This window comes from Diadema antillarum, unplaced genomic scaffold (genome assembly GCF_040938485.1).
Source record: "Diadema antillarum isolate AM-2024a unplaced genomic scaffold, OU_Dant_1.0 seq00001243_RagTag, whole genome shotgun sequence".
Classification (NCBI taxonomy): domain Eukaryota; kingdom Metazoa; phylum Echinodermata; class Echinoidea; order Diadematoida; family Diadematidae; genus Diadema; species Diadema antillarum.
In genome coordinates this window covers 1-25,147 of record NW_027272030.1, presented here as the reverse complement: position 1 = coordinate 25,147, position 25,147 = coordinate 1, and the positions used below count along the sequence as shown (strand labels likewise).

Sequence of the window (25,147 nt, the reverse complement as noted above, 5' to 3'; positions counted from 1 at the left end):
TTGGTTAGTTGTACACTGGACATATGCCTCATCATTTCCCATTACAATATCGACTTGTTAATGACTCCACTGATCAAAACAGAGTTACCTTTTAATATTTTTCAAGACTTCCAATCAAATAATGCACCCAAGCAAGGATTTGCTTTCCTTTTGGTAATCAAAACATTTACTGATTCTTACTGTCATGATCATACGGACCGTTATATGATCGCAGGTCTTTGTTCAAAGATCCCAAGCACTACCACCTGCTATGAAGATACTGCAATGCTGCATTTGGGCAGCATTATTTACTGGGTTTCGTAAGTCTCCACTCCTCTACGAAAAACCATATCATTCTCATATCACCTCTCCCTACCCCCTCCTACCCCCCCCCCCCATTCTCTCCAGCTGCCTAGAGAGTCCAGCAGTTGGTCAACAAATTGACGAAGTCCTCGTCACTCTTGGTTGTGATGCTGACGCCCTCGTAGTAATCCTCAAACTCCCCGTAGGACAGCTCCTTGACCCGGGATCCAAACACCTCCAGGAAGTCAGACAGGACCTGCTCCTCAGAGCACTTGCCTGTTGGAAGATAAAAGGCATCAGATGTGTGAGAATAAGACAGAGGGTAGTGGTGGTGATGACGATGTCACTACTTCAGCATCGTGCCCATCTATGACAGCAGTCAAACATCATCAGCTGTACCCTAGAAGGGCGTTAACACATAATAACTTATAAATTAATGGTGTTCAGGCCCTTCTGGCTCTCATTCAATGACATTTTAGATATATGCCTTTACAGATTGATGACCCCCTTTGCTGACCTTAATTACAAAGCTGTTAGGATGTGTCGTTTAGAATGACCTGTCAGAGTTCAGTGACCTCTGCCAGAAGTCCCCCCCCCCCTCACCTTGAAACTTAAATTCTGCCTAAACCTTGAACAAAATACACTAAAATAATTTCAATGATCCAACTATAAGTGAGAAATTACAAAGGTATTTAGAGTGTATTTCTGTTTTGCTTTTTTGAGTTCTGTTTTTGCTTTTGTTTTGTTTGTTTGTTTGTTTTTTGCCTGAAAAGATGAATGCATGCTCGTAGAGCATTTCTACATTCCTCCTTTTACGGAATGAGGGAGAGTGACATGTCACGCTTCACAAAGGTTAAGATGATTTTTTTTTTCCTGGTATATACATCACAACACTCATCATGACCCCGGTCATTGGATGCAATCTCAGTGTACACCTACAATACATAGCATCCACCCCCCCCCCCCCCCCCCCCCCCCCCCCGATCATTCATTACCCAGCTGCCTATAATGCCATTGTGGGTCAAGCCATGCCTAAGTAATTACTCAGGACCTACAGGGTCCCCAGGCTCAGGCTCCTAAGAGGAGAGATGAACTGAAGATCATTTGCCTGGGTGATGGACAGAGCTGACTGGCAGTAATGAGATTAAAAGGCACACTATTCTATTAACTCGTTGAGGACGAGTCCCGAGTATACTCGGGCAGGTGTCTATGGGAAATGCGTGTTGTAGCAAAATCAGTCTGTCCTCAATGGGTTAAAGTGACTTTTGATCATTCAAACCAACAACCCATCCCACGATCACAGAGAGAGCAGACAAAGCAGTCCTGGTCAGATTATTGTCATACAACCTTACATGATTTCATCTGTAATGTTGGATAACTTGATAAGGGTGGGGGGGGGGGGTGGTATTTGCACACCCTGAGAACAAACTATTTTCCTTAGCAACCATCAGCCTTGCTCACATTTGTCTTCCCTTGCAACTACTAGTAAATGCCAAAAGGACCAGACTCAAGATTTAAGATTTACAGAAGGTAGAAAGCAGGTGAAAGAACTATGATCAACTCAGGCTGCATTTATCATCTTTCCCCTGTTTGAAATGGCTTTCAAAAGCCGTTTCCAAAGCCCTTTTGAAAGCCGTTTCCAAAGCCCTTTAGAAACGGCTTCCAAAATAGCTGCGTTTATCAACTCATCATGAACATGAAAACTGGCCTTGTCACTGCCGAGGAGAAGGCATGGTTCGTAACCGCAGTACAAAGCCATTTCAAAACAGCTTTGCGTTTATCTCGCTTCAAAGGGCTTCTAGAAACAAGTTTCTGGAAACCTGTTTTGGAAACCTGTTTCAGAAAGCACAAATTTGTGGTTTTCAAAAAGGGTTTCCAAACCCCATAATCAAAACAGCTTTGCGTTTATCATCTTGTAAAAGTTCCCTGAAAGCCGTTTGGAAAACCTGTTTCTGCGGAGAAAAAGAGTTGATAAACGCACCTTCGGACTACTGGATTTAAAAAAACAAAAACAAACAACAAACAACAACTCAATAGATATGGAAATATTACAAAAATTCCAATAATGGATTATGTTTGAGATAGGGAAACACAACATCATAAATTCATGATGATTTTTGTTAACATAAACGTAAACATTAAAATGCTCCCTAATCCATTCTTTCTGCCTTTCTTTGCCTACCACAAACTGTGGATAATATAGAATGTGTGACTGGGAGACTGACACAAGTGCAGCTACCTCCTCTCAAGAAGACATAGTGAGTCCTCTACTCCACCACTCTTACATGCATATCAGCTGAGACTTCTATTTGAATGCCTGCTACCTAAATCAATCCTTGTCTACATATTCAATTACCTACTAATCAATACGCCGCTTTAAGAGGAAGGACATCAAAAATCCTGTTTAACCTTTTCTGTGCAAGGGACTTTGGACAGTGTGTATAACGTTATAGGATTTTCTGTGCTAACAAGTACTCGGGGCACACAAAGGGTGAAAACAGCCTAACTTTGCAGAGTGAGCTATTAAATGTTGATCAAAGTGGATGAAGAAATGCTCATGAATTACAAAATCATAGAAACTTATGCGCTCACTGTCAAGATATCCACCAACACATAACACCATGCTGATGAACCATGTCCAAACTGTTCTTCTTCTTTTTTTCAAACCATCTATGTGTGAAGCAAGAGTAAGGTAACTCCATTCACATACAGTTGAATCTTTTTAAAACAATAACCATTCATTTTCAATCACAATTTTGTGTTCATAGCTTCATAAGTTAGAGCTTGATATATGATTATTACACAGTAACAGAGACATAGGTAGCATGCGATACAGGCCCATGGAGCGTGGGGTTTTCCACCTGGGAACATTGTTAATAAATGCCTTTAAAGGGGGTGGGGGGTTAGAAGGTCTAACATATTCAGTGGGCACCCATATTAAGAGCATGGGACGGCACGTGCGACCTTAATTAGGCATACTAGACACAATCCCGTATCTGGCGGAGAACTCTTATCATTGGTTGTGACAGAACAAAAAACCACCCAACAACAATAGTACAGCTGACTTGATGCATGTTGACCACTGACATTTAATTGGTAGGAAATAATATTGGCCTTTCTGGGGTGGTGACTCACATCTTGCAGGGTTATAGAAAGGTTTGACAAATGAATGAATGAATATATGAATAAATCAATTAATGTTTGGATCAATAAGTAAGTACACCACCAAGGTTTTGATGCATTTAAGAGAAGCTAATACCATGATGACAAAATGACAGTTATACAAACTGTCGGGGCAAGAAGAAGTACTGATAACGTTAATTTGTTTTTTCTCTGGCCGTTGCCATGACAGTTAGTTACTGAGACAGGAAATCTTTCATGTCAAATGCTCTCTGAAAGGGGGAAGGTCGTTCTCTACTCAGAAGGCTTTGCTGATATATGAAAACACGACTCTGGATAGAAAGACTACTCCAAAAAGAGTCCTATGCACTGAGGGTGAGTACCATGGTGATACAACAGTGGTACAAGTCCTATCTATAATATGCATTGTTGATCCTATGCCACAACAAAGCAGTATTTGATTTTTTTTTTAAAGTAAATCTACTTGTTATGCAATTCCAGTTCTGAAACAGTCCTCATCCTCCTTTTTCCGATGTGACTACATGTTCAATACACTGTGACTGCTACGTACAGATTCTGACAGAGTTGATGGGGTGTGGGGTAGAAGACCTGCGGATCATGGTAATTAAGTTTACCTTTTCTTGCCCCTGGCAGTCCTGTTTGTTACGTCACAATCTAGGCAGGCTTTTTATTTTTGCTTTGCTGATGTGTTATAATTAACTTTTTTTTAGTCATGTTGCATCAAACTTGTTTTGTGTTTGTCTATGAAGACATGTCTGATATGCCTAATTATTAATGATAATGATAATAATAATAATAATGATGACGATGATGATGATAATAATAATAATAATAACAATAGTAGTAGTAGTAGTAGTAGTAATAATAATAATAATAATAATAATGATGATGACAATAATAACAATAGTAATAATAATAGTAATAATAACAATAGTAGTAGTAGTACTGGTAGTAGTAGTAGTAGTAATAATAATAATAATGATGATGATGACAATAATAATAATAATAATAATAATAGTAATAATAACAATAGTAGTAGTAGTAGTAATAATAATAATAATAATAATAATGAAAAAAAGCTGCTTAGAGAATATAACATGCTTACTTTCCATACGATTTTTAAACAGGTGTTCAAGTCTGCTTAAACGCATATCATGATTGACAATCCTCTGTACATGTTTCACTAACCTGCCGTGACCAACGGATGCTTGTGAGCCCTGAAGAATTTCTTGACCTCATCAATGCCTGCTGTGCCCGACTTGTTGGCGTCAATTTTTCTGAAGGCCTGAAAAATGTGGTGGAATGCAACTTTTGAGGTAGCACAAGAAAATCACAGGCAATATAGACACAGCACAAGGTTGCAAACAACGCTTTGGTTTTGAATTGGTAATGCTAAACAATTTATGTTTAGTACTCAGGGCATATCAGTATGACAAAGTGACATTCATGTAATTTTTTTTAAAGAATGAAAGAATGCTACATATTGCTAATATCTAAACATTAAGAAATTTGCCCTCTCCAGCAAAAACGAGTCATTTGCATAAAACAGGTTTAATGCTAATTCTTCAGGCTCATCAAATACTTAGAAATCTACTCACCAATGCTCTCTGAAGTTGTAATGAATTGTAAGATTTATGCAACACCCTGGGATATTGATGATTACTATAAAAGATGCAAGATTTCACTATCAAACCATTTCTATTTTTGTTTTAATATCTCTCCATCTATACTGTGATATGAGATTTAAAGAGAAAAGTCAAATGATAAAAATGAAGCAAGAAACAAACTTGAAAAGTTAACACATATTATCTGGTTCCTACCTTGATGACAAAATGCTTGCGGAATTCACTCATCTCCCCAATGAAAGCCCTGCAAAACTCGCTGTAGTCGATGGCGTTATCCCCGTTCTGGTCTATGATAAGCCACAGCTGGTCAAACAGCTAACAAGGCACAGACAACATTGTGAGATACATTTAATAGCAAGGTGCATAAATCATGACAAACACAAAGAAATAATGAATATGCATGTATTCATGATGGGGTCATGAATATGCATGAATTGAGAGACTGTCTACACCTGGTACACCTGGTCATCTGGTCCCTTTTCTTCTTCTTTTTTTTCTTCTCCCTTTTCTCAGCCTCTGTGTATTTCTATTGTAATCTTCATTCATATACTCCTTCTCCTCTCTCATCTGAGATCTTTCACTACATGTAGCTTCCATTGTGACCCGTCTTTCCCTGCTTTCTTAGTGTTCTCGGTGGCGTCTTATTCTGTGCGCTTCTTGTATTTTCAGTGTTTTCAGTATTGTCCAGTGGCCCAGGGCCACCAGAATTACATATTGGGCCACCAGTTTCTAAGGAAGGATATGTATTGGCAGCCTAATTGGGCCACCCAAATTTTGTGAGTGTTTACATTGTTTTCATGTGGTTTTGCCTGTCCAGAAAAGGGGAGAATAAGTTGTGGCTTAAGGCTTCATAACTGTATGCATTACACCTAGCTGCCATGAACAGGGTTGCAAGATAATCTTCACTGCTGTCTATTTTTGTAAAATTTTTTTTCTATTCGTCTTCTAAATCTTATCTATCCAGTATAGCAGAAGGTTTATACCTTATGTTAAACAAAATGATTTTATGATTATTTGGTGTCATGGAAAATTATGTTTATCCCTTAATTTAATATAAAATGTTAGAATTAGTTAGATTATGCAATTGAAGCCCTATAACATTCCTGCTATATTTATACTTCAATCAAGATTTTTAATCAATCTAATCTTTTATTAAATCATTTCATTTTCTTATGTTTTACTTCCTTATTTCTTAGTCATGGTGCTATTTGATGCACTTTGTCATACCTGCAAATTTTCACACAATTATCATGGTTTATTGTATTATTCAAATGTTTTATCAATTACAATATTTTTCATGCGTTCTTTATTTTTCTGGCCCCCAAAGAAAAACTTAGTGTCAAACCATGCATATGATAATACATGCTGATGTAAAAATGGGAAATTGCACATACCATGCATGCTAAATCAAATTTCAATATTCTTAGAAGAAAAAAAAATGGTAAAAAAAAAACAACATGTTCCTTTTATTAACCAAGAAATAACATGCTAAATATCATTTAAATATACTTATTTGGCAGCTCCGTTAAAGACACAGAAAAAGATTTTTTTTCTTTTGGAAAAAGCAACATGAGAGACAGTCATTTGTGTATGTAAAAATCCTGCACTGAATTTCCTGTTATATTTCTATTGGACAATTAAACCGAATTGAATTGAATTAAATGGAATTGACTTGATTTGAATTGCATGGAATGGAATGGAATGGAATTGAAATGATTTGATTTGATTTGAATTGAATTGAATTGAATTGAATTGAACTGAATTGAATTGAATTGAAATGAATTGAATTGAACTGAATTGAATTGAATTGAATTGAATTGAATTGAATTGAATTGAATTGAATTGAACTGAACTGAACTGAACTGAGTTGAATTGAATTGAATTGATAATGTCCACACCTTTGGATCTAGCTTGATGTGATATGTCTTCAGGGCTTCCATGAGTTCTTCTCGGTCCAAAGTCCCATCCCCTGACCGGTCCATCTTCTTGAAGTGCTTTCCCAGTCCAGTCAGTGTCCGGCTTGCCCGACTCAGGATCTGCTTGTGTATTTCCTCTGGGAATGTGAAAAATGCATAATAAGTTTGGTAACCTCATATGAACTTGGGGAAAAGATATGGGGATATTTTTCAAAACAGAAGAAAAAATATTGCAGATCTTTGCAATCTTTCCTTGTATTATATGAATTGACACCTTATACCAATAGTTGTGCAAAAGAGTTTGAACGAGGAAATTTGGTAGTTCAATATTTTGACAATTAGTGCATATTATAACATTTTCATAAATACCTTATCTACTGTGCATGCTTTTGCTACTAACATCACACTAATGAAAACACCTGAAAACTTTTTAAAAATCTATAACTCTCTTGTTTAGAACCAATGGAGATGGAACTTCTCCCATCCTGTCTGTTTGATTTTACTTTACTTATTGCAGCCAACTTTAGCATGATGTGACATTGCTCTGTAAAGAGGCAACTGTAATATAATACACATTGTAGGCCTGCCATGATAGGATATTGACCGTCAACAGAGATGGGATTTACTTTGAAGACCCCATACACATATAAAGAATATTTGAAGTGATGATGTCGTGGGTAATCTAGTTGAACACTTTTTGAATCTCTTACTTATTTTCTTTTTTCTACTACTAAAATAAAACCGGGTAGACCGAGGTGGGTGATTGATCGAGTTAAGGGTCTTTAGTTAGGTCCAAAACTGTTTCGTCTTCATACTCCACCTAAGACGATGGTTTCTGTCCTACCAGACCACCACATTTGGTGGTTTGGACATCTGCTCCTGCTCAATGCAACCCAGTAAGGTGTCATTAGAGGGCCTCCATCCATGGAATTCGCCCTTGGCCTGCACTATCGGTTGGATGAGGTCACAGCGATACTTACTCTGGACACCCGAGATGATCTTCCAATCTTCCGCCTCCTGCTTACTCTTCTGAGGATTCATCTTCTTACGGACCTCCGTGGGGTTCAGCGGGACATTGTCACCAAACCTGTTGACAGGGAGAAAGGCAGAAAAAATCATAAAGAATTACATATAGAGAAGAGTGACTACTCTGTCCTAGTTTTGTGTCATGATTAGTTGTTTTAATACCTCTTTTCTACTCAACAGAAAAAAAAATACATGTACATCCATAGAGACAAACATATTGGGCAGAGCTATAAAAGATCACTAACAATGTTGCATCATATACTGCAAAGCATGAAGTGTATATAAATGTTAAATCTTTATTATAGCTGAGGAACAACCAAAAACATACCAAAAAGAGAAAAGGTATGAACAATGATACTATTCTGATAAACTAGCACAATTTCCCTTCTGAATTGACAGCATTTGCTTTCTGCGAGAACAGATGCCAGACCCATTCAGCATTAAATCTGCCAAAAATATTTCTGTGGGCAAAATTCAGAAAATTGTTGAAGTCTTCAGGAATGACAATCTTCAACAGAGCTGAACAAAAACATACATGTATATATCATTCCAAAAGCTTACATGATAACATCATCTTTCGAAAAAAAAAGAAGAAGTCATATGCCACATACAATAAGGCAGGTTAAAAGTCTCCAGCGATGACCAATAGCACTGTTACGGTGTCATACATGATAGAAACGTAGAACACTCACACAAACTCTTTTTTCACTTCTTCGTCCACGTCCGTGACTCGTAGGGTGACAATGGGTTTCTTCTGCAGAGTCTCTGGTAGAGATGGCTGATCGTCTGTCTCAAAACTTAAATCCTCTCCCTGAAAAAAAAGAAAAGAAAAGAAAAAGATTTCACCACAAAGAAAATACAAAACAGAACATAACCAAAAAAATTCCAGCAAAGCACAAAGCACTTTTGTCATGCAATTATAGATAACTCTTTTATACTGCCGATAACTCTGCATGCATCTGGACTTGACATCTACCCTGTTGCTTACTGAAACAGAATGTGTGATGTTCCAATCCTATTGGGAATTACAATACAAAAGGCAACTGATTACCTTGTGCACAAAAAGAATAATCTATTCTTTCTCTTCTGCTCACAACTGTCTCATAAAACAATTGATGTAATGATTATATACAACTTTCCTCACTTAGATTGTCAAATATCCTTTTCACAGAATTGAATGTTTTTGCATAATATTGTAGCTTTATGTGAATCAAATTCTATTTTACAAGGACATATTGTATTACATGCTGCAAAACCTATCAACCAGAGCAGATCATAGGCTGTATGTTATGTGAAATACATAATATTTTTCCAAGCTGTTAATTAGTGCCAAGAAGATACAATATGTACATGTTAATACATAAAAAACACAAGCTGACTGAAATGTCAAATGTGCCCACTTATTTTTCCACACAATTCACTTGAGGAAAGTGGGCGGGTCATGATTTATACCACGTCTGACTCATTTACGAATGAATAAGACCCATTCATCCTACCCTTGTGATGTCCGCTGCGGTGTAGACTAGCCCCTTCCTCCGTCCAGCCACTCTCTTGTATGACCCTCTCTTGATGAATGGTAAGGCAGATGCTCTGCACTCAGAAACAAGAGGAGAGATCTTGTTTAGTAATATCCTTCACATCATTTTTCACTCGATATCAAATACTTTTTGGATTAAAATATCATATCGCAATGACACTTAAATTGATTGTTCAAAAATTTGCCATTGCAAAAGTAAGTTATTACAACAGGAAAATACTACTCTTGGGGACTGCCATTCAAGATATATTATATCGTCGCTGGGGCGACAAGACCTCGTATCTACAAAATGTCAATTGTTCAGGAGAGCCAAAAAACATGGCGGCCAAAGCGCTGTGGTGAATGGGATAGCCTTTCCTTTGACATGCCGTGGTGGCTTCATTTTTGGAGTAAGACAGTTGGGATATAGACAGGACATCACTTAACCCATTATTTGACCATTAATCCACAAAAGTCATTTTCACCAAAATTGCAGATACAAGGTCTTGTCACCTCAGCGATTATATGCACCATGAATTCAGTGAGTCTAATTTCTTGTAAATCCGGACTTCTCATCAACTTCAACAGTGGTTGAATTTGTGATTGTGGAGTAAAGTAATGAATGGAGAAATGTATGCGTGCTTGTAGCATTCATGTCGGGAACAGAGTAAATATTTTCATGTGTTATCAAATTCACACAAAGCATAAGAATCCCGAAATTTGCACAAATAAAAACCCCGCAAAATATATGGTGTTTACACTATCAAACATCTAAAACTTGATGTTTAGAGCTAAGTTTGGGAGGAAGGCCTGTACACAACAAACAGTAACTTGATTCTTTTAACATCACGGATGTCAAGACAGAAAATGCATCAGACGAAACAGAATTATAAGTATACTTTCTGAGCAATTTCTTTATAATAATGATATGCTTTGCAACATCTGAACTGCAAGTATTACAATAATATAAACTACTACTACAATTACTACAACCACAACAACCAATACAAGTATTACTGCTACAACTAACACAATTATGATGACTGCTACTACTACTATTCTACTATTGGTACCAAAACACTACTTTTTCAGACGAGCTGCTGTAGTCAATAATGATAAAACAGTAAAAAAAAATTGCTATAATGATGACAAGTGCATCACTACAAACGATGAGAAGGATTTTCAAATTGACTGAACATGTGAATTGATAACAATTTTATCACAAAACAGGTGACTGGGCTGCAGTGTTGATGAACTCACTTCCTCCCAAATTGCCTGAACTCGTAAATGGTCATCGTCTTGTCCAGGGCAAAATAGAAGCCGCACAGTTCCTTGAGCGCCATGTTGCCATTTCTGGACACTACACGGCAGCTGAAGCTCAGCCGCTTGGCAAGCAACTTTTCGGTGGCTGTACCCGACGTCTTCACTCTACACAAGAAAGAGATTAAAAATGAAACAACGACAACATCTACTCCATAATCTAGCAGACTTAGTATGTGACCTACCACCATGAAACCTGAACAGAGTCACTTGACATTATTTTTCTGATTTGGTTTGATTAGATGGTCTAGACTACGGATTTCCACTGATGTACTTATGATTTGTCCCACTTTATTTCCAAAAACCTACGACAGAAACACAAACAAGGGGTCACTAGATAAACACGGATCTGGAAAATCAGCTTTGAAGTTTAGCTGAAATCAATCATGTAGAAGACTATGTATCTAATTACAATGAGGCAATTCAAAACATAATAACATGCCCAACCCTCTTGATGATAGAATCAATCAATCAATGAATATGAATTCCTACTGAAAGCATTCTTGGACTCTTGACATTTGAATAGTGTGCAGTATTAAGTTATCAAACTTTTGGCTCTTGAATGAACTTCAAATTTTTTGTCATTAAGTCAAATCATGCTGATTTGCACTTTTTGTTATCTTAGTGTTTGTGACGTTTTCAGACCAGCAAAAAAGCAAAAACACACACAAAAAAAAAACCACAAAAAAACCCCACAAAAAACATGGCAAACTATTAAAGTTGCCATGGCAGCAGAAAGAAAGCAACCAATAAGCTCTGGGCATTTAAATCATTGCTAAAGTAACTGCAATTATTGCAATGCACAGCTATTGCAAAATCCTTCATAAAATGACACCTCTGAAATCATCAGTATCAATATGCAGCAATCTCCATTCTCACATTCATCACAGGTATCTCTGTGGGATAGAAAGAAGAAAGAGACAGAGAAAGGAGTGGGAGGGGAAGAGGGATTACGATTACGATACACCAGCTCATGGTAATAGACACTCACTTGGTCTCATGAAGATTGCGAGGTCTCCAGGATGTAGCTCCATAGCGACCATAGTTTGATGTTGGTGTTGACACCTGGTTTTGTTCTGGGTCACTGATTGGTGCTCTACGTTAGTTAAAAAAAAAAAATATATAAAAAGCCAGACACATATAATTTCAGACAATCAAACTAAACAAATTACACCAGTATAGATGGACATGAAATTCATCATCTGTCAGTCAGATTTCTTGATATTCTAGGAGTCTCAACCTGTTGGGGAGAAACTGATTTTGCTAGAACACCCGTTTCCCATAGACACCTGCCCGAATATACTCAGGACTAGTCTTCAACGGGTTAAAGTGTGTGCAAAACATAATACCGCTTTACAAACATGAGAAACCTTGCAGTAAAGTGAGGGATGTTCATGGATTAATCATGATCAGAGACTGATATCTTACTGACTTTGTACATTGCAGACATTGGTCTTAATTTGTGAAATTTTGTAAAGAGCACAAAAAATGTTTAAGTAATGGAATTACATAAACTCATGCTTATTGTCATGTTAGCACTGTTAGAAATCAATGATCATTGAATACAAAATCATGTATGATTTAGCTCTGTTTTCAAAATCATTACATCCACAGAATTTATTATCAAATCAATTCAAGACTGAACACTTCATAGAGAAACATCAACTTCACATTCAGGTAGTTACTTGATGAGGTCTCTTTAAAGTGAACACCAGGAGGCTTTCAGTTAATAAGTAGAACCACTGTGTTTGAGCTGGTTATTCACCGACTTATTTGAAGTATGTGAAACATCATCCTACTCAAATCACAAACTGCAGCATCATGTTGCACACTATAAGCATAAATCTATCTAATATCTTAAGTGTTGAAAAAGATCCTACTCAAATGATTGGCTGAGAGCTGTCATGTGACCAGTCTTTTATTTTGCCAGAAGGCAAAACTTCACTTTTCACCAGGCATTGAAATACTACTGACTGGTACTATGACTGCTTGTCTGTGCTCAGCTGTAGTGCCAATGAATTACAAATGTATTGCACCTGTTTGTGTGTGTGGCTCATTTAGCTTGGAGCTGGTGCTGGCATAGGGATCATTTGAAAATGGCCACAATAGAATTTAAATCAAGTCACCATTATATAAAACAAATAATGCCCATTAATTGGTCCAGTATTGGTAAAAATAATTATCCACTCTATGTATTACTTTTGAAGAGTCCAAAATACAAGATACATTGTTCTTGGCTTTGCCTCATGTGTTTCTGACTGTTCCTAAGTTACTATTGGGTGAATAATCCTTACTAATGCCCTGTGTAATGTCTTATTTGGACATTAGTCCACTTTTCCCAAAATACCAACAAAGTCAATGTACCTTGACAGCTGATCAACTAGTACTGTTTCCATAATGTGCTGCTTCATACGTTCTGCCGCTACATGCTCCTACATACATTGAGATAATTGAAAAGAAAGACAGGGGAAGTAATAAAAGTAATAAAAAAAATTGTGTAAACGGAACTTCCAACAACGAAAGCCTTGTCAATATCAATACATAATTGAGACGAATACATGGCACTGACTATTACATTAAAAGAGTGTACACTTTTCTTTCTTTTTTGGTGCACGAGTTGGGAAAAGAATGATATTATCTTTAATATATCACTGTATATGTACATGTAAAATAACAGATAAGGGATAGAGGTATCTGCTTCGCTCTGTAGCAAGTTCAAGAATCGTGTTTGTCAAAGTCATGATTCAGTTGTGTGAATGAATAAATGTACATGTAGTAGTACAAGATTCAGCATTTAAAGCACAAAAGATAATTTGGATTGATGTCCAGTAAAAGTGCTGCAAGGTTTGGAGTACCTGAGATTATTCCAAAGTCACTAACAGGGTAGTTCTCTTCAAGGGAACTATGTAATGCACAAAAAAAAAAAACAACTAACAAACAATCAAACAAACAGTATGTAAAATATATGGCACATATTTAGATATTTTTTTGCCATATACAAGCGATGATTAGGTATTATGAATCAATACAAGTCAACATGTTTTTGCATTGAATGGTTCCTTTAACAAGCCAGTCAAATCGAGTCAGAATCTCAGAAATATTATGAAGTCAGATGACAAACAGTTTGGGCTAAGAGAGATCCAAGGTATGCCAAGGACACCATCAGAGGATACTGATGTTTTTTGTTTGCATTTTCTAACATCAGACAGAAATGTCAAACTCACGGCTGCTATCTTCTTGTTGACTTCTTGTCTATGGCTAAGCGAGGAATTGTTCCAGCTGGTGTTTAGGGGCTCATCCGCATCATCATCCTCATCCACAAAGCTGGAAAGATGTTTGACAAACAAAACAGAGACAACAAAACACAGAAATGTCAGAAGATACTGTTTATGCCTCAGAAAATGACACCATATTTTTTTCCTCTTTTTCTTTATCTTGATATTAGAGGATGTTTACTCACAAGAACGATAAGCATCATACAGTACATCTTTTCATGGCATCAGTCAGTCTGCTAGACACAGCATGGAAAGAGATGTTTACAAACTTTAATGATGTCCAGCTCTGGGGTAATAACTAAATGCTATCATACAGTTTTTGTCTGCCTGATAAAGGAGTCTCAACAACCCACAATGTGTCATTATGATGACACAATATTATTAATTGAAGATTGAATAAGTGACATCTGAGCAGGTCCCTGGGGTGGGGTACAGGAATAAGGGACCAATAACGCTTTGAAGACACAGCCAACTCTTACTTTCAAGACATGATCAATGTTGGCATGTGAAATTTTTCTTCAATTGTCTCACTCTGCAAATGAAATTTGTTAGCTCAAAAGTGCTGATCTGTGAATGTAACAAACATGTCAGAAAAAAAGGAGCCATGGGATTCAAAAGGAACCATTTTACCCCTCTGATTAATATTCTCTTGCTTTCATGATCAATGTTACGTGAAATGAAGCCATTTTGTTTCTTCAGAAAGTGGTCAGTTTTACAACAAATATGTCTCAATGTTTAAATGCAGATATCACAGCTAAGACTAGACACAAGCACACTAAAGCATTCATTTATAGATGATGTCTCTTGACAAAATGACTAAGAATAAAGGATGTGAGTTGCTTGAATGCTTGTTTTTGACAATCTTGGGTGGGCAGTGTCAAAATTGAAACAGGTAAACAAGAAAGATTGGAGCTGCATATTGCAGACAGACTTTTACAGGGAAACAACATGCCCTCAACCTTACATCAGACTGACTTCTGACTTTAGTCACCTTATTTTAGAATTGCTGATTTACAGTAGCTATAGGCAATTCTTATCTCTTGTAACTAGTTATTCCTACATGATGTACTGTGACATTTTAAAACAACATGCTATTTTCAGATATCATCATAAAATTGTGTGCATTTTTTCAGAGAACATTACGTGTCAATAAGCGAGTCCAAATATTTTGAGCTTTTGCTATAAAAAGATGGAAGGTGTAAAGGTTCCTGCTAGAAACATACTCTGTGTCTGCCTTCTGCTGCTGTGTCACTTGCTTTCCTTCCCCCTTCTTAGACTGCTCCTTCACCTGCTGCTGCATGTCATTCTGGTACTCCTTGTACAGTTGTTTGTGTCTTTCAGAGGGAGGTGGGACGTTGCTTGGCACAGCGGGCTCATCCCAGGCATTCTGCACGACAGAGGAGAGCATGAATCAGCGTTATCATCACACAAGTTTTCAGGCTTACAATGTTAATTCCATGATTCTGATATTTAGTAATTCTCCACAAAGTTGATGCACTGCACATCCCTTTTTTTTCTTCTTCTGTAATTGGTGGGTTAAATCACATATTTGAGTCGAGTTAAACTGGGTCAAAGTGGTTCTGGTAAAACCCAAACTTGGAAGCATTCTTGGGATGTGAACCAGAGTGCAAAGATAGGTATTAAAATCTTGCCAAAAATACAAAACAAGACAAGACGCTGGGACACAAACCAGTGATAAGTTCATCCTTCTATATGGTGTCCACCCCCCCCCCCCTTATACGTACACCTAGGGTAGGTATGATAAATAAATATTACCTTGGGCTTCTTCTTAGATTTGTCAGCAATGTCGAGTCGTGGAACATTTGCTGGTCTGGAAGAAACACTATGGTGAGAGAGAGGGCCCCCTGGGGTGTGGTGCAGAGCAAACGGGGCCTTGCTGGTGCTCTTTCGCCCAGATGGCTTGGGATGGTAGTCATGGTAACCCCAGCTGGAAGCAGTAAAGTGCAGTGATATGATTTCATTTCGCAATGCTCAAACCTAGAACATTTTATGGACTGTTTTCCTCTGTTTATCATAAGGTACCAGAAGTCATTGTTATGTGATGAATACATACTTCAGCAATGTCTATATAACTGTATATTGGTTGGCAACATCATATAACATGCATAACTAACATACACCAACTAATATTCAAACAAACTTCTCATCTGGAGAAGACAGTTCACATGAGAGTAATACACTTTGCAACTGAACTTTCTTATAACTTCTGTGAAGACTACATCTATAAAGAATGATAATAAACATTATGATTAACAAGGAAAAGTAGAAATTACGCGATGCGTAAGATATGTCCCCGCCGGAAGTAGCATTTGGTAGCAAAATGTACAATATCGGTAAAAAATCAAGGTCAAAGGTCAAAGAAGTCAAAGGTCAAAATTCTGTGTACAAGTTTTGAAGCCCTCACCTAGTGCCATCACAAAAAGCAAACGGAATCGAAATCGGGTTAGAAATGGCAAAGGAGTAGCATTTTGTAGCCAATGTACAATATAGGTCAAAAATCAAGGTCAAAGGTCAAAGAAGTCAAAGGTCAAAATTCTGTGTAGAATTTTTGAAGCCCTCACCTAGTGCCATCACAAAAAGCAAACGGAATCGAAATCGGGTTAGAAGTGGCGAAGGAGTAGCATTTTGTAGCCAATGTACAATATAGGTCAAAAATCAAGGTCAAAGGTCAAAGAAGTCAAAGGTCAAAATTCTGTGTAGAAGTTTTGAAGCCCTCACCTAGTGCCATCACATAAAGAAAACGGAATCGAAATCGGGTTAGAAATGGCAAAGGAGGAGCATTTTGTAGCCAATGTACAATATAGGTCAAAAATCAAGGTCAAAGGTCAAAGAAGTCAAGGGTCAAAATTCTGTGTAGAAGTTTTGAAGCCCTCACCTACAGACTGTGGTGCCATCACATAAAGCAAACGGAAATGAAATTGGGTTAGAAATGGCAAAGGAGTAGCATTTTGTAGCAAAATGTACAATGCAGGTCAAAAATCAAGGTCAAAGGTCAAAGAAGTCAAAGGTCAAAATTCTGTGTAGAAGTTTTGAAGCCCTCACCTAGTGCCATCACATAAAGCAAACGGAATCGAAATCGGGTTAGAAATGGCGAAGGAGTAGCATTTTGAAGCAAAATGTACAATATAGGTCAAAGGTCACAACTGAAATTCTGTGTAGAAGTTTCAAAGCTCCCATGTAGTGCTATCATAATATAAAGCAAACAGAATCAAAATTGGCTCATAAATGACAGAGAAGTAGCAAATTGAACATTTTGATCACACACGGACGCACAGACAGACGGACGGACAGACAGACGGACGGACGGACACACGGACACACACACGTACGGAGCCCGTTTCATAGTCCCCTGCTCGAACTCGTTCGGCGGGGACAATTAAAATTTATTTGTGGATTAATACAGTGGAGGTTCATGAGTCCAACTTTTCGAGACACATGGATTTTGCTAAATCCTCTTTGTGATAAGCATTATCATTAAATCCAAATTGCAAGAGCCATGTTTCTTGAAATCATTTTTTTTTTTTAATATCACAGCAGTTACCAACCAAAAACATAGAGGTCAAATGTGATAGTAAATAATTTTTTGTTGCTTCAAAAAGTTGGTGTTTGCTTTCAGATTTGTTTGTTGAGGTAAAACTTATGGCAGAAACAGCCCTCATCAAAATATAAAGATATGCTACAATTGTCCAGCTATAATCGAGACAAAACTGTAAATGGGTTTATAAGGAAGTTGAAGCTCATGTTGGTTGACATGGTTTCTGTTTATTCAAAGTTTGTAAGGTATACAGTAGAAGAACACTACCTCCACCAGGCACATATACTCACAAACTCACACACATACAGTGTGTATACACATATGCAGACACATATTAAAACAGACACATACACATACATATACCCACAGACATAGATGTAGACACAGACTCATACACAGACACAGACAGATACACAAAGACTGACCCTGACCTACATGTATCACAGACACAGACATAGATAGACACAAACACAGACACAGACCAGTTGTATCACAGACACTGACTCATCATAGACACATACAGTGCACTCCCGTTATAACGAAATGCTCGGGACCGGCAGTTTTCTTTCGTTGTAACGAAATTTCGTTATAACCGAACAAATACAACATATAACGAAAACAAGGAAACCACAATATATGTCATATCCCGTTTGCTGAATAGTCATCATACACTAGAAAGCTATGTGAAATGTGATGGGATAACTGTATTACAATAATAAACGCAAGTTCCCCTCAGAAACTGTGCGTGACACAAGGAGCGAACTCACAGTGGTGTGAAGCGTTCACCCATTCAGAGACGCTATATCATGCTTGTTCCGCTATGTATTTTCGAAAGCAATTTGCATTTCATTATAACGGAGCGAATTTCCTTTGTCTTTCTTTGTCTGTGGCGCTCGGAAAAGACTTCGTTATAATGGAAATTTCGCTAGAACCGTGTTCGTTATAAGCGAATTTTGTACCATAGACTTTAATGGTGATAATTTTGGGACCAGAAGATTTACTTCATTATAATGAAATTTCGTTATAACCGTGTTCGTTGTAACGGGAGTGCACTGTACTTGAGTATATAGACAAAGACACAGACCCTGACCCATTACAGACACAGACAATGCAGACACAGGCCCTGACCTATCATAGACATAGACACAGACACAGACACAGACACAGATCTTCTGGTTTCTCTTTCTGTGTCATAACAACACTAACACCAATGCCTGAGATACCTGACAGTGCTTGCTGTGTCAGGAGGTGACATCTTCTCCTCGTAGTCTTCGACAGGTTTGGAGAGAGTGTCATCATAGTCTGCTATCCGGCTCAGGTCTAGGTTTGGTATGCTGTTGACAAAAGGCATCAAAATAGATACAATGTAAAAAGAAAGATGCAGATACATAGCTCCACAGTCAAGAATGATTAAGATCAAAAGAAAGATATAAAATCATTATAAGAATGAAGATGGTGAATATGATGCTGCTCATGCTGCTGCTGTTATTGATGATGATGATGATAATAATTATAACCAGATAAGCACTCTGAGAGCGCAGACCTCCACCAAGCAGCTCTTTCCCACCACAAATCTTGTTCTTCCATACAGACAAGAGATTTCCACTCATACCTGTATAATGCATGCTGAAAATCACCCAAATCCCAATTTTTACAAGCCTTTTGTTGATGTCATCAGTTTCCAGTTGTGCGAAGCCTCATCCCAGCACAGCACGCACCTTAGTGCGCGTATGCAAACCTCAAAAATGAGTAACTTGAACTCTTGAAGTTCATTGACCCTATCTGCCAAAATAACAAAAATCCTTCAAAAAAATCATAAAAATTCCTGGACTACTACCAAAATTTAATCATCTGTTCCTTGTGTCATTATCAACCTTTCCTGCAAGTTTCATCCAAATCATTGGGATATTTTGCACACAAACAAACAAACAAACCAAGGCCGGCAAAAACATAACCTACTTACTTGGTGGAGGTAATGATAATAATAATAACAATGAAGCAAAAATGATGTCAATTCTACTATTACTACTCCCACCATTAACAATATAAAAAACAAACATCTAACACTAATAATAATGTCAAATACACTGAAGTCTTTTACTATGGGTAGCCCTTCAATGTCAAGTGCTCCATTCCAAAAGCAAGGGAAACTGAGGAGGTTTTATGCATTTGTCAAACTAAATTTCTCAGATATAGGCAATGGAGCATATAAGTACCTCACAAGATACTGTAAAACATGATATATTCGCGGGACGAAATTTTCGCGAATTGCAGCCGACGGCCTTCTTCGTGGCATGAGATTTTCGTGATTTGCCACTGGCGTTCAATGCATATAGTGTAGACAAGAAATTTTGTGTGCATTTTAATTTCGCGAATCTTGGCGCTCGCGAAATTCGCGAAATTAAAATGCACGCGAACATTCCTCGTTTTACAGTACTGTATGGAAATAACATTATCATCTTTTCCCTCCTACGTATCTAAAAACCATCAATCCAAGCTGTACTCACTTGCTTGGCTTGGGACCATGACTTTTGACACTTGTTGGTCTCCTGTATTCCTCTACCTGCGGCTGAGTGACTGGGCCTCCCTGTCAAAAGCAAGTCATATTTCTGATCATTCAGACCTAGCTCGTCAGGTTATTGTAGGGGGGGGGGGGGAGGGAGGGGCCTGGGGAAGGGTTGAGGCTGTACTGGCATGGCTTCAATGTCCATGAAGCATGGCAACTGTACACAACCTTGTATCATTAGCTTAATTATCACACATGTCAGGGCATGAAACAAATCATTTGCTCCCATGTGCCCACATTATGGACATTTGGGCCAAGGACCTTCTACAGATTTCAAGGCAAACATCTGTTTATCTTACCCTGGCACATCACTGGGTTTTAGTTGCTGCCCAGCACACAGATAGATGCGATTTCAGAACCCTACACATACTTTTTTTTAAATGTTTATTACGATTTCATTCAAATCATAATGAAATCATCATACAGAGAAATTCACAGTCATAAATGTTAAACCTTATGAAAATAGAGTTCATAGATACAAATAAAACACACAGTGCTACAAAAAAAACTACATCATTGTGGGTGTAAAAAGCAAAAAAAAAAATGATAAAAACAGCACATAAAACCTTATCTCGCGATTCCTTTCCATAACAGTCATTTCAAATGATATTAATCACCTCTAATATCAGCATATTATAAAACAGATGTGAATAAAAATCTTTTTATGGTGATTCAACATACATGCAGTTTGAAATGCTCCTCCTCGTCTCCCCCCCCCCCCCCCTTCAAACCCAAAGATTACTCCTCTTTGCTAAGAATGCAAATCTGACTCAAGATACAGTCCAGTGGGGCTCACAATCTGGCAAACATTAAAATGCAACTGTTGCTATCAAATATTTACATCATTGACATCTTCCATTGAAAATGGGTACAGTGTTTGGGTTGTACACATTTACCTTATGAAAGCGTGTACTTTGAGAATAGGAAGACATCAATTTTAGTAGTGATATCCACATTGAAAAGTGATCATCAAGACTTGGCAAGTATGCAACCTATATCAAAAGTATACAGTCATACTGTACTTCCTGGTGAAAGTTTACTCATGAATGCCCCAAATCCCGATATTAGTTTTTTAGTGCTGACCTAGTAAACCTAGTGACAACTAAATATAAAGCATTTTTTAAAATTTTAGATACACAGGGCAATTTTAAGTTCAGTGCTAGTGCTTTTTCAACACTAGCACAGGCAACTAGAACCAAACTTGAAATCAGTCAGTGTAGGGAGGTTGACCTAAAAATTATGACATATTTCCGGTAGTTGGGCCTGGTGTTGAATGTTGTCTGCTGAATCAAGCTCCCCTGTTTGTGTTTGTTATTGACGTGCTTTTTACCATTGGCCAACACTATCCCCTTGGGATTATTTTGTCATTTCAAGTTCAGGTTGGTGTTAGTGTTGTGCGATTCCCACAGATTTTGTGGTAGTTTGATACCAACACCTGTGGTTGGGATCAACAATTGTGATCAGTGTCGCTTGCATTTTAAACTTGACCGATGGTGATGGAGCTCGATTTAATTTATAAAGCAGTTGTTCAGGAGATAGCACTAACACTAGCACTAACACTAGCACTAACACTAAACTTGAAATCACCCAGTGTATGATGCATCAAAAGCTGATGGTGACATGTTTCTCTACAGAGCATTTGGGTGGGAATTATTAATTGATAAAGTAAATCACATTGATGACATCTTCTATCTAGAAGTGACACCTATCTTGTAAGCAGGATTCAGGGATTGTCCATCTTTGTTGAAAGACAAAATATATTTTGAGAATAGATATCTTTTCCAATAGACACTGTACACACACAAGTTCTAAAGGCAACATTTGACTGACCCAAGGCACTTGAAAGATGCCACAAGCATTTTCTTTTTCAAAAAAAAAAAGGGGGGGGGGGGGGGTAATACACAATATTAACACTAAAGTTCTTCTCTTGACTAACAATTGGTAATTTTAGCTGAAATTTGGTAAATGCTGATTTCATATCATGCATTCCACATTTACACAATAGATCTAATAATAATGATTTAGAAAAAAAAAAAAAAAAAAAAGATTGAGGGAGGGAGGGGGCAGGGCCAGAGAGGGTGACTACACTGAAATGGTTGCCATGCAGTGTCACCTGACTCTTTCTTGGTTTGCCAGCCGGTGGCTTAGCACCCTGTCTCGGTGCTTCAGGGGTCGTGTGTATCGAGGTCATCTCTGTGTACTCGCCTTGCTGGGTTTCTTTCCTCTCGCACTGGACACGCGATCATGGCGTGGCGTCGGTGAGCCATGGATAATCAGGTCCATGGTGAGTCATCAGCTAACAGTCCCAGCTACCTGATTTAAAAAAAAAAAAAAGTAGTAAAGAAGGAAGAAATAGCAAACTTAAAAGGTGATGGCATGCTTTGTGTTTGAGGATATCACTAATAATGAAAGAACACTGTCAACTTATTTTCTATACAATGAGAATGCAGAGGAGACAATGGGTGATCGGTGATGGTGTGCAAGTGATGGCCAGACATATTTTGTTTTATACTTAACTATATGGTAAGATCTACATATTTTTGTCACTCAAAGTGCTTCCAGTAGTGCAGCACTTCAATTCAAGATCTGTTACAGCTTGCATGTTGTTCCTATGCATTTACAGATTTATATCATACAATATTTAAATATCCAGCAGAAACTTTAAAGTTTTCATATGCAGCAATATTAGCCATAGAATTTACATTATTGTTTTCAAGTATCCAGTAACTACAAGCCCGTTGGAAAAGAGAAACATTGTTCCTATCATCTTACCCCCTCTTTTCGAGTGTTCTTTTGTTAGATTGGGTTGTATATATCAATCAAGCCGTAAGCAGAAACTTCAAAAATATCCAGTCTGATCTCACTTGAAATATTGCTTTCACTCAACCCACTAACGTCGAGCGTAACGAGTAAACGTTACGTAAATTAGTAACACGTTACATCAACAGCGCAGTTGTTCAACGACAACGGTAAACGTTGCGTTACTGTTAACTGCGACCAGCTGTAGCAGCCCCATACGCATAGCGTAATGGGATGCGTATGGGACTGGGGCTGGTAACGCACCGTAACGTTACTGTGTAGAAAAATACACACGCACGTTCACAAACCCCACAGGAAAAGTTGAGCTGGCGTTTGCTACCATCATATTTTGCCTGCTGCATGACCAGTACTTACTGAATAAAATACATCTAATGCCAGTACAAGTATTACGACAATTTATCAACATATTCGATCAGCATAGAGTTGACTGTTGTTAAGTCCAGGGCTTTCGCGTGTCAGCGGTATCGATCGAAAGGTGTGCCAGCCGAACTGTCGGGGTACAAACTGCCGTGTGCCGTTACTGCCCTCACTAACTCAAGGCAGCACGCAGGTTAGTGGCACTCCAGTAATCATGATGTCTGTATGAAGTATGTGGTAAACGCAGGATATCACTGTCCACACAGTGTAAAAAGACATAATCACAGCACACTTTATCCTCACCTGTAACAAGAAGATATGACCTACGAGGAAGAAAAATATCAGAAACAGGTGCTCTTGTCATGAGTTCTGGGTCGTCCATTCAAACGGCGTCAGGTATGTTGGCATGGTTGCCACAACAGAGGGCAGCATGACAGACTAAAATCACTCACCAAAATGCAGCGATGTTTTTGAATCCAGTCATGTACCGACAGATTGAAGGAACTCCACTTTTACAATATTATGACGTAGAGTAGTAACCAGTGCCTAAATCTTTTATGTAGGTAATCTAGTTAAATGTTTGCATCCTTTTTTACTCTTCTCGTTACCAGTTATGGTATTCAAACGAATCAAATACAAACAAACGAACAAGAAAATACTAAAAGGTAAGATTGAAATGGTCGTCCAGGTGCTTGACAGGAAATTGCGCGGCATACCGTACTATGAGTTTCAAGAGTAGTTGGTAACGGGGGGCGGCCGCCCCCCCCCCCCCCATCCAAAAAGTGGGGGGGGGGCAGAACGCATTTTTGCCCCCCCCCCCCAAAAAAAAAAGCCCCCCCCCCAAAAAAAAAAAAATTAATAATAATAATAATCATGATAATAAAAATAAATGAATAAACAAAGAAAATAAAATAAATATGTATATATATATATATGAATAAAAGGGAAAAATATGGCTACAAACGGCAGCTTTTGGACTGTAAAATGTCAAAATTTTCAAGCTCGCTCGCTTCGCTCGCTCGCATCCAGCAGTTGAGCCCGGTGCGCCTCCCCCTTAATTTCTAAAGCGAAAAACATAGCTACGACGGCAGTTGTTGGACTCTAGAATGTCAAAATTTTCAAGCTCGCTCGCTTCGCTCACTCGCATTGAATCGTTATGCCATTCTCCTAATGTTGCTGACAGTAATTGCCAGTAGTTGCGCCCGATGCCCCCACCCCTTAATTTCCAAAGCGAAAGATAAATATAGCTACAAACGGGGGTTTTGGGACTGTAAAATGTCAAAATTTTCAAGCTCGCTCGCTTCGCTCGCTCGCATTGAATCGTTATACCACTCTCCTAATGTTGCTGCCGTAATTGCCAGCAGTTGCGGATGCCCCCCCCCTTAATTTCCAAAGCGAAAGATATGGCTACAAACGGGAGTTTTTGGACTGTAAAATGTCAAAATTCTCAAGCTCGCTCGCTTTGCTCGCTCGCATTGAATCGTTATACCACTCTCCTAATGTTGCTGCCAGTAATTGCCAGCAGTTGCGCCCGATGCGCCGCCCATTAATTTCCAAAGTGAAAGATAAAGCTACAAACCCCAGTTTTGGGACTGTAGAATGTCAAAGTTTTCAAGCTTGCTCGCTTCGCTCGCTCGCATTTTATTGTTATGCCATTCACCTTATGTTGCTGACAGTATATAATTTGTCGATCGTTTCACACCGTCATTCCATAATCCATGTGTATAAGGAAAACTTACAATGTTCC

General features: G+C 38.2%; 1 protein-coding gene across 1 annotated transcript; it reads right to left on the bottom strand.

Annotated features, from left to right (window-relative positions):
- Positions 1-391: 391 nt before the first annotated feature.
- Positions 392-22,506, bottom strand: LOC139745229 (calcyphosin-2-like). Its single transcript, XM_071655636.1, is given in 17 exon segments — positions 392-558; positions 4,612-4,708; positions 5,244-5,363; positions 6,947-7,101; positions 7,945-8,051; positions 8,683-8,801; positions 9,487-9,580; positions 10,767-10,934; positions 11,818-11,922; positions 13,191-13,258; positions 14,051-14,137; positions 15,321-15,488; positions 15,878-16,049; positions 18,881-18,991; positions 20,165-20,244; positions 22,337-22,420; positions 22,423-22,506. Coding segments are annotated over 17 exon segments (1,986 nt in total).
- Positions 22,507-25,147: the final 2,641 nt, after the last annotated feature.